Source organism: Hoplias malabaricus, chromosome 16 (assembly GCF_029633855.1).
Source record: "Hoplias malabaricus isolate fHopMal1 chromosome 16, fHopMal1.hap1, whole genome shotgun sequence".
Lineage (NCBI taxonomy): Eukaryota > Metazoa > Chordata > Actinopteri > Characiformes > Erythrinidae > Hoplias > Hoplias malabaricus.
The window spans coordinates 17,481,650-17,492,602 of NC_089815.1; the positions used below are offsets into that span (position 1 = coordinate 17,481,650).

The 10,953-nt window shown below is 36.8% G+C and overlaps 2 protein-coding genes across 4 annotated transcripts; one reads left to right on the forward strand and one right to left on the reverse strand.

The window, feature by feature from the left end:
• The first annotated feature begins 16 nt into the window (after positions 1–16).
• On the forward strand, positions 17–4,836 carry borcs8 (BLOC-1 related complex subunit 8). 3 transcript variants are annotated; one of them, XM_066647621.1, is made up of 6 exons: positions 17–156; positions 1,710–1,822; positions 1,998–2,062; positions 2,147–2,254; positions 2,589–2,674; positions 4,443–4,836. In XM_066647621.1, the coding sequence occupies exons 1-5, from the start codon at positions 120–122 to the stop codon at positions 2,650–2,652; spliced, it is 387 nt and encodes a 128-aa protein (XP_066503718.1). In that variant the 5' UTR covers positions 17–119; the 3' UTR covers positions 2,653–2,674; positions 4,443–4,836. The 3 variants fall into 3 exon arrangements, with proteins under 3 accessions (XP_066503718.1, XP_066503720.1, XP_066503719.1); XM_066647623.1 differs by lacking the exon at positions 2,589–2,674; XM_066647622.1 differs by lacking the exon at positions 4,443–4,836 and having other exon boundaries at positions 2,589–2,675.
• On the reverse strand, positions 2,972–5,825 carry tmem221 (transmembrane protein 221). Its single transcript, XM_066647618.1, has 3 exons — positions 5,275–5,825; positions 4,890–4,975; positions 2,972–4,314 (listed from the first exon to the last, which is right to left on the reverse strand). The coding sequence occupies exons 1-3, from the start codon at positions 5,550–5,552 to the stop codon at positions 3,815–3,817; spliced, it is 864 nt and encodes a 287-aa protein (XP_066503715.1). The 5' UTR covers positions 5,553–5,825; the 3' UTR covers positions 2,972–3,814.
• Positions 5,826–10,953: the final 5,128 nt, after the last annotated feature.

The following is a 10,953-nucleotide window of genomic DNA, read 5'->3' on the forward strand; positions in this document are numbered from 1 at the left end:
GGTGTTCCGACCAGAACGCTGTCTCCGGACTCGCCGAGTAATATAACAGAATATCTTATCGGAGCACTGACAAACAATTTCAGTCATATTTGCAAGATTTCATCCGCGGTTTGATCAGAATGGACGACCAGGAAATGCAGTTGAAAGTTAAACGAGGTAACCCGGTCCTTTTAACGTCTGTTACGTGTTTAAAATGAACGTAAAGGGCATTGTTTATGAGAGCTCTGTATGGGTGACACTACACACTCAGAAAATGAACAATGGCTGTGTCCCAAATCACACACTCGCCTACTGAATATTAAAAGCTACGCTAGAAGAGTTAAAACGCATTTAGGCAGTTCGTGACTGTTTCTGCTAGGCCCTCAGTGCGGGCTGAATATGCCTAAATCTGTCTCTCGGGATGATGGGAAACATTCTATAATCATCTAGTTTATCTTTGGTATTCTTATGGGATTTTAGTAGCACTATCAGTGATTGACATTAACTTTTGTTATATAAATATTCACCAGTCAATCATAACTTTAAAATAACCTCCTTATTTCTATATTAGTTCTAAATTTTATCAGCTTTACTTAACATAGCAATGCACTGTGCAGTTCTACAATTAGTCCCTAGTTTATTCAGCTTACATTGTTAGCCGTCTTTCATCCTGTTCCTCAGTGGCCAAGTGGATCAGACACACCAGTGCCTCTTGAGTTTCTAAACACTATTCCCACTCACTGTTCATTGCATTAAATACACCTATCTTTCTGGTCCACAGATGTAGTCACAGATAGTAGCTCATCTATTGCTGCACATTTAGTGTTTGTCATTTAATAGTCCTTCATTAGTGGTCACTGGACTCTGCCCACAAGATGTTGTTGGCTGCATCTTTTGGGTAGGTGGAATATTCCCAGTCCAACAGTGCCTTTGAGGTGTTAATAACTGATCCAGTTGTGTTAGGGCTACACACAGTAACATCCTAAAACCACATCAGTGTCACTGCAGTGCTGAAAATTATTGGACAATTATCACCACCCAAATAATGCCTGTTCTCTGATGGTCCTGACCATTCAAGAACAGGGTGAAATGGGACTTGCAAAGTATACAGAGCAATAAAGGATCTACAGCCTGTATTTGTAGGATCACAAAGTGCAAATACACGGTAAATTAACTAATTAATTGGACAATGATGTAATGGCTGACCAGTGTTCTACACCTTAAGCATTGGTGTTGTACAAGGACAATAAATGGCATGCCCTACCTTTCTTACTTCTCAATAAAATGCATTAGTTGAGCAATAACAAGTTAAGTTAATGACATATCTAGGAATTCCAGAAGACCTAGATTGACAAATTTAGTTCCTACTCCTTAAAATAAAATGTGATTTGGTTATACCCCTTTGACTTCTTTAATATATTAATGGGTAGGCCTAGGCTTTCAGTTCACCTCTTAACCAATGAGAAGGCTTAGGTTACCTACCTAGATACCAGAGATAAATAAGTCCTGTTTCTATAACATTCCTCTCTTTCAAGAATTGCACTGTTTGCAGAGTTTACATACAACAAGCAAGATTATATTATTGACTAAAAATGAGATGTTTTGTATTTATTTTTGTTTATTTCATAGAAGGTGAAGGGTTCCCCGTGGACATTCAGCAATGTAGTATGTCTAGTTTACTAGTATAATGTATTGTATTCAACCCATGTTTTATTTCCTTTTTGTTACAGTAACAGATAAGTTCACAGAGAGTATGTATGTATTGGCAAATGAACCCTCCATAGCACTGTACCGCTTACAGGAGCATGTAAGGAGATCACTACCAGAGCTTGTCCAACATAAGGTAAGGTAAAAAAAAGTGCATTATTATTATTTTTTATTATTATTATTAAATAAGTGGGTCATATAATAAAAAGGCTGTTTAATTAGCTTTTTGTCCAAAAGGTGTTATCAAACACAGGGTTTTTTTTTTTTTTGCTGATTGTATTCAACAATAAGGCAACTCATTTTTTCCATAGACAGACATGCAGAGCTGGGAGGAGCAGAGCCAGGGAGCAATCTATACTGTGGAGTATGCATGCAGGTAATATTCTAAATATCTGTAAGCCACACAACCATTTATAAATGACATTATAGCAAGATTTGATCTATCCTTCTTGTGTTACAGTGCAGTGAAAAGCATGAACAACAGCAGCCTCTATTTTAAAAACATTGATGGCCTTTTAAAGCAAACCATCACAATGAAGGAACAGATCAACAGTTCTCAAGGACGGAGGTAGTTTACTCACAGTAGTTCACAAAGTGTCAGTTCTAATCACATTGTGTCATTATATCTCACACCTAGTAAGCTTATATTTCATGACATGAGTTCTAATATTAGCTTGTTTTTGTCCAGCAAGTAGCATGTCCCTCTCTATCCAGTTTTTTTGGTTTGCAACATATTTTGGAAATGTATGTTTGTTATTGTACAGCTTGTTATGCACTGTCACATTCCTTGACATACTTCATTGATTTTTCATTGTGCCTTAAAATTTCATTTTGCCACTTATACCAATTTAAACGTTCAAAACTGCTTAATTTTCTTTTTTGATCAATGCATGCTGCTTTAGTGGTGTGAAGCCTGCACCCAATCACAATGACCCTCCATCACATGCCACTTCCACATCATCCTGACATATGGAAATCTTTTGCCAAGGTTAGTGCTGTTTCCAAAGGCCTGTGTCTTTGATTATGTGTACAAATAAGTTTTAAAGCATTTTTATGTAACGTGTAATTCAAAATTCAAACACGCTCTTTTTCTTTTGTCATTTCATGGTAATTGTTGTGTAATATTAAAATCACAATTGTTAGTGTATTTAACAAGGAATAATTTGAAAATGGAAAGAGAGGAATTCTCACTTTTAAACCTATTTGTACACCTAATATGTCTAAATAGACTCATAAAGGAATGCATAAGTTGTCCAATCATATTTATTTGAAATTTCAGACCTGTACAGTACACATTTATTGTCAAATATATCTGCCTTTAAGCATTTATTAGGTATTGAACACAGAATTTTAAAGGAATGGATTGACAAGAAATCATCCAATTTACATCCACTTGTAATGTAGTGTCCACTTTTTACTTTTTTAAATTTAATGCTAGATTTAATAAAACTATTAAACACTAGATATCCATAAATATCTAGACAATTTCTGTAAAAATGTTTCCAAAATATCTCTCAACTCACTCAAACCGCACCCAGGTTGTAATAAACTTTGCACAGCTATGTCAGTGTAGTTTGACACAATGTGAAATTCTGTGAGCTATAAAAATTATAGTAACACATATATACATGAAACATTTTATATAGCCCTAAGCTCAAAGTTCCTATATTGGTACATCTGGGGACCTAGAAAATATCCTTATTATCCTTCAGATATTAGATAAAAAGTAAGTGTGAAAATGTCCTAAAAGTATTATATTTTATTTTGTTAATTGTATCCATGCTGTAATTATGTAGACTATTCCTACACATTGTAGAGATGCAGATCTGTAGTGTTCCACACTTTTACAAACACAGGCAGCCACCCTCTTTGCAAAACACCTTTACTGTAGTGGTTTAGTCCCAGATCTGTGGACCAACAACACTGGAATGTTTAGTGTATTACTAGGCTCAATTCTGTAGCAAGAATGTTATAGTAGGGGTATTGCTACAGTATTGTTACGTGTACCTTCAAGTATATACCTAGGCAAATTGGACATAATTTACTAGGTATACACATGCTAGAAACTTGTTGTAGATTTATGTTAGTGTATACTACAAGGAGCAACCATTTAAAGTGATGATGATTCTCAAACTAATGTGGAGTCTTTGCTTGTGGCTTTTCGAGCCAGCACAGTTCTCATCTCATTATTCACGCCATTCCAAGGCTGTGCTTGAGGCTGCTGGAGCAGTCCAGACTCGGCAGACAGGGCCCTGTGCATCCGGCCACTGCCACTGTAGGCCTCTCTTTCACTGGAGTGGCAGTGTGGGCCAGCAGACTGAGAATGTTGTTGTTTGGGCTCAGTGGACGGAGTGTAAGGGAACTGCCGGAGCAAGCCGGCTTGGCTGAGTTGTCTCCTGGGCTTATCTCTGAAGCTTAGCTCTGACGTATGAACACCCAGGCTGCCCTCAGGGTCGTTCTGGTACACAGTGTTAACGTGCTGGTTGTGGAAATGCCTGGTGGTGCGTGCTGCCCGGAACAGTGTGTGTGCCACTATGACCATCAGCACTAGCACGCCAGAGGAGAGGACACAGACACTGGCTATTCCTGTCTCAATCTCAAACACCAAGAGCATGTAGATGGCCATAGCTGTGAATTTAGAGAGGACAAAAGTAATAAATACGAAGTAGAACATGTTTATTCATTTTTTTTTCATACATCAGTGTATTACTATGATTGCTATGTAATATATACATTGTTCTATATCCTTTCTGTAGGAAAAGAGCTGTGGACCCTGTTATAATGAGGGATGGTATCGAGAAGCAGAATTCTGGGATATAACAGGCCTTCTGAATGGACTTTGGGACAGAGGTGAAGGCTAAATTCTTAAGAGTGCAATTCCTCTCAGATTTCAGGCCTTTGGCACTCAGCACTGGACTGGAATTAAGGCGAGCACTTCGCCAGGTCCTCAGTTACAGTATTTCTTTAAGGGTGGGACGGAAGGGATTGATTGTTCTTAGCTGTGTGTAGATACTTTTACACAGTGCTGAAATACTGTACAGCCATACTAACACTGCATTATTAACATTTACATGTGATGATTATGTGGTAATACTGTTTTTATTGATGTAATATTGGTTGCTATAATCAGAACTTTAATTAAAACGATCATGAGAATATAACAGAGTGATTTTATTTTATCACTATTCTTAGTCATCACTCACCGCTTAGGTAAACAGAGATTCCCAGGCAGAATAAACCAATAGCCACATGCCGGACAGCCCTGCTGTCCATTAGAAACCAGTCAGCCCTGAGAGAGGAGACAGACATGAGGTCAACTCAACTTGGCTAATACATTTAATAGTCAAGCGTATACTGAATTGTGAAAACTAAAGCAAGCAAACTTGATTAAGAGCACGTAGAGATTGTATTTCTCTGGCCTCATCACGCTTGGTGATGCTTCATGCCATGTCATGTACCAGAATTTAAAAATAAAAATGGGCTAATCTTAAAATATTCTAAGAATTAGATATAGTGGGCTTCAGCTGTGGTGGTGGATGGGGATGGGGGAGGGGGTCTCTTTTGTAGTGTAAACCTAAATAAAACTACCTGTGCGGGTCTGTTTCTTCTCGGCAAAGCTCCGCGGTGAAGTAACCGTGGAGCAGACACACAATCACAGAGCTGAGGTTAAGAGTGAGTGAAAGCGCCGAAAACACGACGGCGACAGGCATTAAAACAGAAGAAATGTCGGTGGGCACGACAGAGGGCGAGTCCTTGCCCTGTCGAGCCTGCAGCTGAAAGATGAGAAACACGGAGAGAACCGACATTACAGAGGACAAAATGCCCAACAGAGAAAGAACGAGCAGAGCGCGCTGGGTGTAGGACATGGCCGCACGGAGAGCAGCGTTACTCGGTCAAACTTTGTAAACAATTCCGCTGTCTGTCTCCCGATGCTCCAAACTTTTCTTATCTCCGGTGTCCCTGCATTAGTTCTCTCTGACGCTCTGCTGTTGTGCTCCCGGTTGGAGCTTGAGCTTGAGCATGTGATTCAGACTGCTTTCCAATCCCCCAGATTAAACTAGAAAAAAAGTCCCCAACTACGAACTTAACAACTTTAAACTGCAAAATAACGTCCACCGTCACAGTCAACGCATTAGCAGGCGAACACATTCCTGCAAGTCTCCTGTGTGCCCAAACCAGGGTATAAAACAGAAAATATTAAGTGGCGTTGAAAGAGGAAGTCCATTGATTTCTAAATCAACATTTAAGCCCTTAACAAATGCATTATATGTAATGTAAATGGGTTTATTATTAAAACTTAGTTCTGCTGTTAAAAATATCAAGGTTAGGCTAAGATTGATTTATTCAGCATTTCCTGACCTCAAGTTTAAATTTAGTCATGGTAAAATACTATCAATATTTAATGTATAAAATAAGTTTTCTTTAGGACATCTTGTACCTTATAGTTTGGAAAAGTTGCAACTTCTCTGGTCTTTAAAGTGAAAATCATCTTCAATATGATTCCCCAGTCTCTATTTATTTGCTGAACATAAATATTGACAATAAATTAAATTAAATATAAAATGTGCCACAAATTTCACAGGCCACATTTTATGATTTTATTAGCTAATGTATACAGATTGACAGAAGTGTGAGCTGAAGAAGACTATTTTCACTTAATATAAAAATATGTTTTAGGCCAAAAGCTTATCTTAAAGATCCTGCAGAATGATATCTTTGGCATCAGACTGTGTACTAATTTTATGTGTAAAAACCGGGGTTTCTGTAGATGTCTGGATCCTATCATCATCCATCCATTATCTGTAACCGCTTATCCAATTTAGGGTCGCGGGGGGTCCAGAGCCTACCTGGAATCATCGGGCGCAAGGCGGGAATACACCCTGGAGGGGACGCCAGTCCTTCACAGGGCAACACAGACACACACACATTCACTCACACCTATGGACACTTTCGAGTCGCCAATCCACCTGCAACGTGTGTTTTTGGACTGTGGGAGGAAACCGGAGCACCCGGAGGAAACCCACGCGGACACGGGGAGAACACACCAACTCCTCACAGACAGTCACCCGGAGCGGGAATCGAACCCACAACCTCCAGGTTCCTGGAGCTGTGTGACTGCGACACTACCTGCTGCGCCACCGTGCCGCCCTCCTATCATCATCTCTGTGAATAATGACCTATTATAACCCTTTGAATTACTTTACATGTTAATCTTTTCATCATGAAAGTATTTTAAAAAACTGGTAGAAGTTCTCATTTTTACCCATGTGATTAACAAGGAGTTGTAGACAAAACTCAATGTTAAGAAGCTCCAAGTCCCAATATATTATCCTACTGCACCCAATGCAATTCATGGTAACATGCTTCAGTACTAATATATAGGCTAAAAAACATGTCAACCTCTTGTAACGGGTCAGATGTCAGATAAGTGCTTATGAGTGGCATGTGCATACAGTACTGTGTAAATGTTTTAGGCACCTGAGAGCAGTAAGTGTTTATTTGCTAAAAAAAACAGACAAACAAATAACGCCCAACATTAGAATAAAATCAAATAACATTATTCCTGTAAGTGTGATAATCTGTGTGTGAATGTGTTGGTTTAACTTTTTCAAAATCTCTCCTTATGACACTCCATATTATTTGAGGTTATCATACAGTACCTAGGTGTTATTGGTTATAAATAATGATTTTAAATAATGTGTGCTGTTGATTTAACAAATTCATGTGATAAAGGAGAATCTGAACAAAACAATGTTCTTCAAACTCACTCACATTTACTACATCATAGAAACAAAATTTGTTTTATATTATTATTATTATTATTATTATTATTATTAATTAATTTATTTATTTATTTACTTACTGTTATAACTTTCTACAAGCACCACACTTACTGAGAAGGTATTAGTTTAAATATATACAATTATCTTAGGTGCCTATGACTACTTCACAATACTGTATATGTGCTTCTGAAATAATATGTAATATACAATAATAATAATAATAATATGTATATGCAGCCAGATCCACAATTATCCAATCCAGTGACAGTTGGACAAAAATGTGAACCTCTTACTGAATAAGAACTCTTATTCTAAGAACTCAAAAACAAAATATTTGTGGTTACAATTATTGGCTTCTCTACCATTTCTTGCAAATGAGACTGGAAAATCTGTCCATAAGTTCCTGCTTTAGTAGGATATAAATATGAAGTAACAGAAACTAAATTTTCATAGGCAATTCACTAATGAAATGACACAAAGTGTGCTGAGGATCATAAAGAAGAAGATAAATACAAAGGTCTTTAGAAACTGTTTAAAGTTTAAAAGAACTATCTTTAGTAAACCCATATACAAATGATCATAACTATATTTTGCCTACATGCACAGAAGCAGCTATCAGTGTCAAATGAAGCTAAAATATAATCATGGATTGTATCAACTCATACCGATCATTCACTTTTTCCCTCTTCATTCCAATTTCTGTTCATTTTCTGGATTTTTGGTTGTTGCTTACAATATTAGTTTTGAGCCTCAGCACAAAGTTTTGTAGAATTACATTACAAGCAAACCACCAGCTGATGTACATAGTCTGAAAGATTGTCAACGTGGTGATACCGTTTGCTGTCACTGCGGTGGGACATTGAAGGATGCACATTTAAAAATGGTGCTTCTGCAGTGGTCCTTTATTAAAGAAAATGGTTCTATATAGAACCCTGAACACTTGAAGAACGTTTTGCCTGTTTAAAGGGTTCTTTGCATCATGAAAGTGTTCTTCAGATTGATGGAGTATGTTATAAATGGTTCTATATAGCACCTTTTAGAAGAGGGTTCTATATGGCACTAAAAATGGTTCCTCTGATGTGGAGCTTTTTCCAATAGAGGAACTGTTTTTGGTGACATATAGAACCATTTTCTAAAAGGTGCCATATAGAACCATTCTATGAACCATAGCACATTCTCCATCAATCTGAAGATCCCTTTAATGATGCAAAGAACCTTTTAGGCCAAAGGTTCTTCATGTGTTCACGGTTCTATATAGAACCATTTCCTTAAAATAAAGAACCCTTGTAGAAACGTCATTTATATATTCAATACCTAGGGAACATAATTGTACCTTATTCTGTTATAATTGTAGATTTTACAATTTCATATGCCCAATTTCATCTCCAGGGCTTGGATTCTTTTATTTTTCCATGGTTTTGTAATGAAATCTTACAAATAATCAACTCTCCTTCTGGAGAAGAGAATGTAGTGTACCTTTAGAGAACACAAAACTTTAAAAAGACTGTTGTACCTTTAAAAGGTACAATAACACCATTTGTACTTTTAGTGGCCGATAATGTACCTCTGCCATACGTTTTTTCTGAAAGTGTATTGATGAATCATATAGGCAAATATTCTATATGTAGAATTCACTGACAACAGAACCTAAGAAGTAATCCCAAAAAGGGAAGTATAGCACAGAAATATATTTGGATATTCTAAGTAGTTCCACTGCAGATCTGTTTGGGGCTAAGTATTGGATGTGTTTTATGTGACTTTATTATATTTATTTATTCATTTTTTATGTAATTTGTTTTGACTCATGGTTTCAAAAATACAAAAGGCAGCTTGCAGATATTTTCCACTTATTCATTACATTCAGACATTCAAGACATGCATGGAATTCCTTTTATTTTGCAAGTCTGAAAGTGATCTAAATTTTAAGACTGTAATTTGTTTAAAACCCCCAGTCTTTGCCTAAAGTCTTACTGCAAAAGTATGTCATAACAAATGCAAATATTAGCAAATTATTTTAGATTGAGTTGATATATATTATATTCATAGTATATATTCACATTTATAGTATAGGTCTCATTTAACGTATTCCTAGATATTCATCTATTGAATGTTTCTTTTTCCATTGGTAGATCACATGACCGCTTTCAAAAAATATTGTGGACACTTTCTTTAAAAAAAACACAAATACAGGGAACAAGTGAAATCATGTGCCAATGGAATAATAAGCTTTCTGTTGATAAGACCTGCAAGACGTCAGGTTTTGCAGGGTTGGGCAACACTTCGGCAAAATTTAGATATAATATTGTACTCAATGTTTCCAGTAACCTTCAGCAGGTGGGTTTGAATGCTTCAACTTGATGGTGAGAACTCAAGACCTGCATCTGCAATGTTCAACACAAGAAAGGCCTGATTACTAAAAAAAAGTATACACAGCGAAGAATGGCTTCGAACACATGCATACTGACCAGGGGAGCTATTTCTGAATTCAACAAGGCCCACCACATGCTAAAAAAAAATCGAAGCCACTGATGTTCTCAAAAGCAGAAGTGAGAAGTTTCAGGAAAAGAAAAAAGCGGTCTAATGTACACTTTCCAAAGGTTCCTTCACTCAGCATGAGGCCTTGAGTAACTGTATTTTCTTTTTAAGTTTTAAAAAAAATAGTTTAAAAAAAAATGACCCCAAGGTTTCGGCTCATAAAGTGTGTAGCATTTGTAACTGGACTTGGGGCTGAACCAAAACTACGACTGAGAGGTTAAACATCAGAACATCAGCTTAAATATTCTGTCAGTGAACAATATAGAATCACTGCATCACAGCCCTTTTACAACTAGCTCTATTGTTTTAAAAAGATAAAATGAATTTAATAAATCATAACTGGAGTAGGATTACTCCAGTATGTCTAGTCAGTGTGTAGTGTGGGTAGGGGAAGATCTGAGTCTCAAATGCAGTATCAGAGTATTCATTTTCATCAGAGATGAGTAGTTAAAACAAATATCAAAGAAATTAGATAACTTTCTGCCACATCCAAAGCTGTTTTATTTCTTTCTTTCTTTCTTTATTTAGTAAGTACTGATATTTTATTTCACAAGAGCACTAAGAAAGTTGGCCTCTGAGGTCATTTGCTGTTGTTAACATTGGCACCAAACAAATGTCAGTGCGGTGAGTGAGGCTGAAAAGCCAGAATAAATGTATCACAGCCAAATATAAGCTACATCCAAATAAACAGCTACTCAGATTGCGAAGTAACAGAGATGTTTGTTTAACAGTAGCAAACAACCTGGCAGAACATAGAAGACCAAAGCAGTGCAGGACTGATGAATACAAGGATGTCTAAAACACTAGGGCTTGTTATCATTAAAAATGTTAGAATCTGATGCTAAATCATAAATGTTGTTTTTGTTTAGGAATATTTTTAAAAATGCATAATATGAAAATGACTGTGGCTTAAACAGGAAATAAGTGAGAGGTGCTGGAATTTACTTTG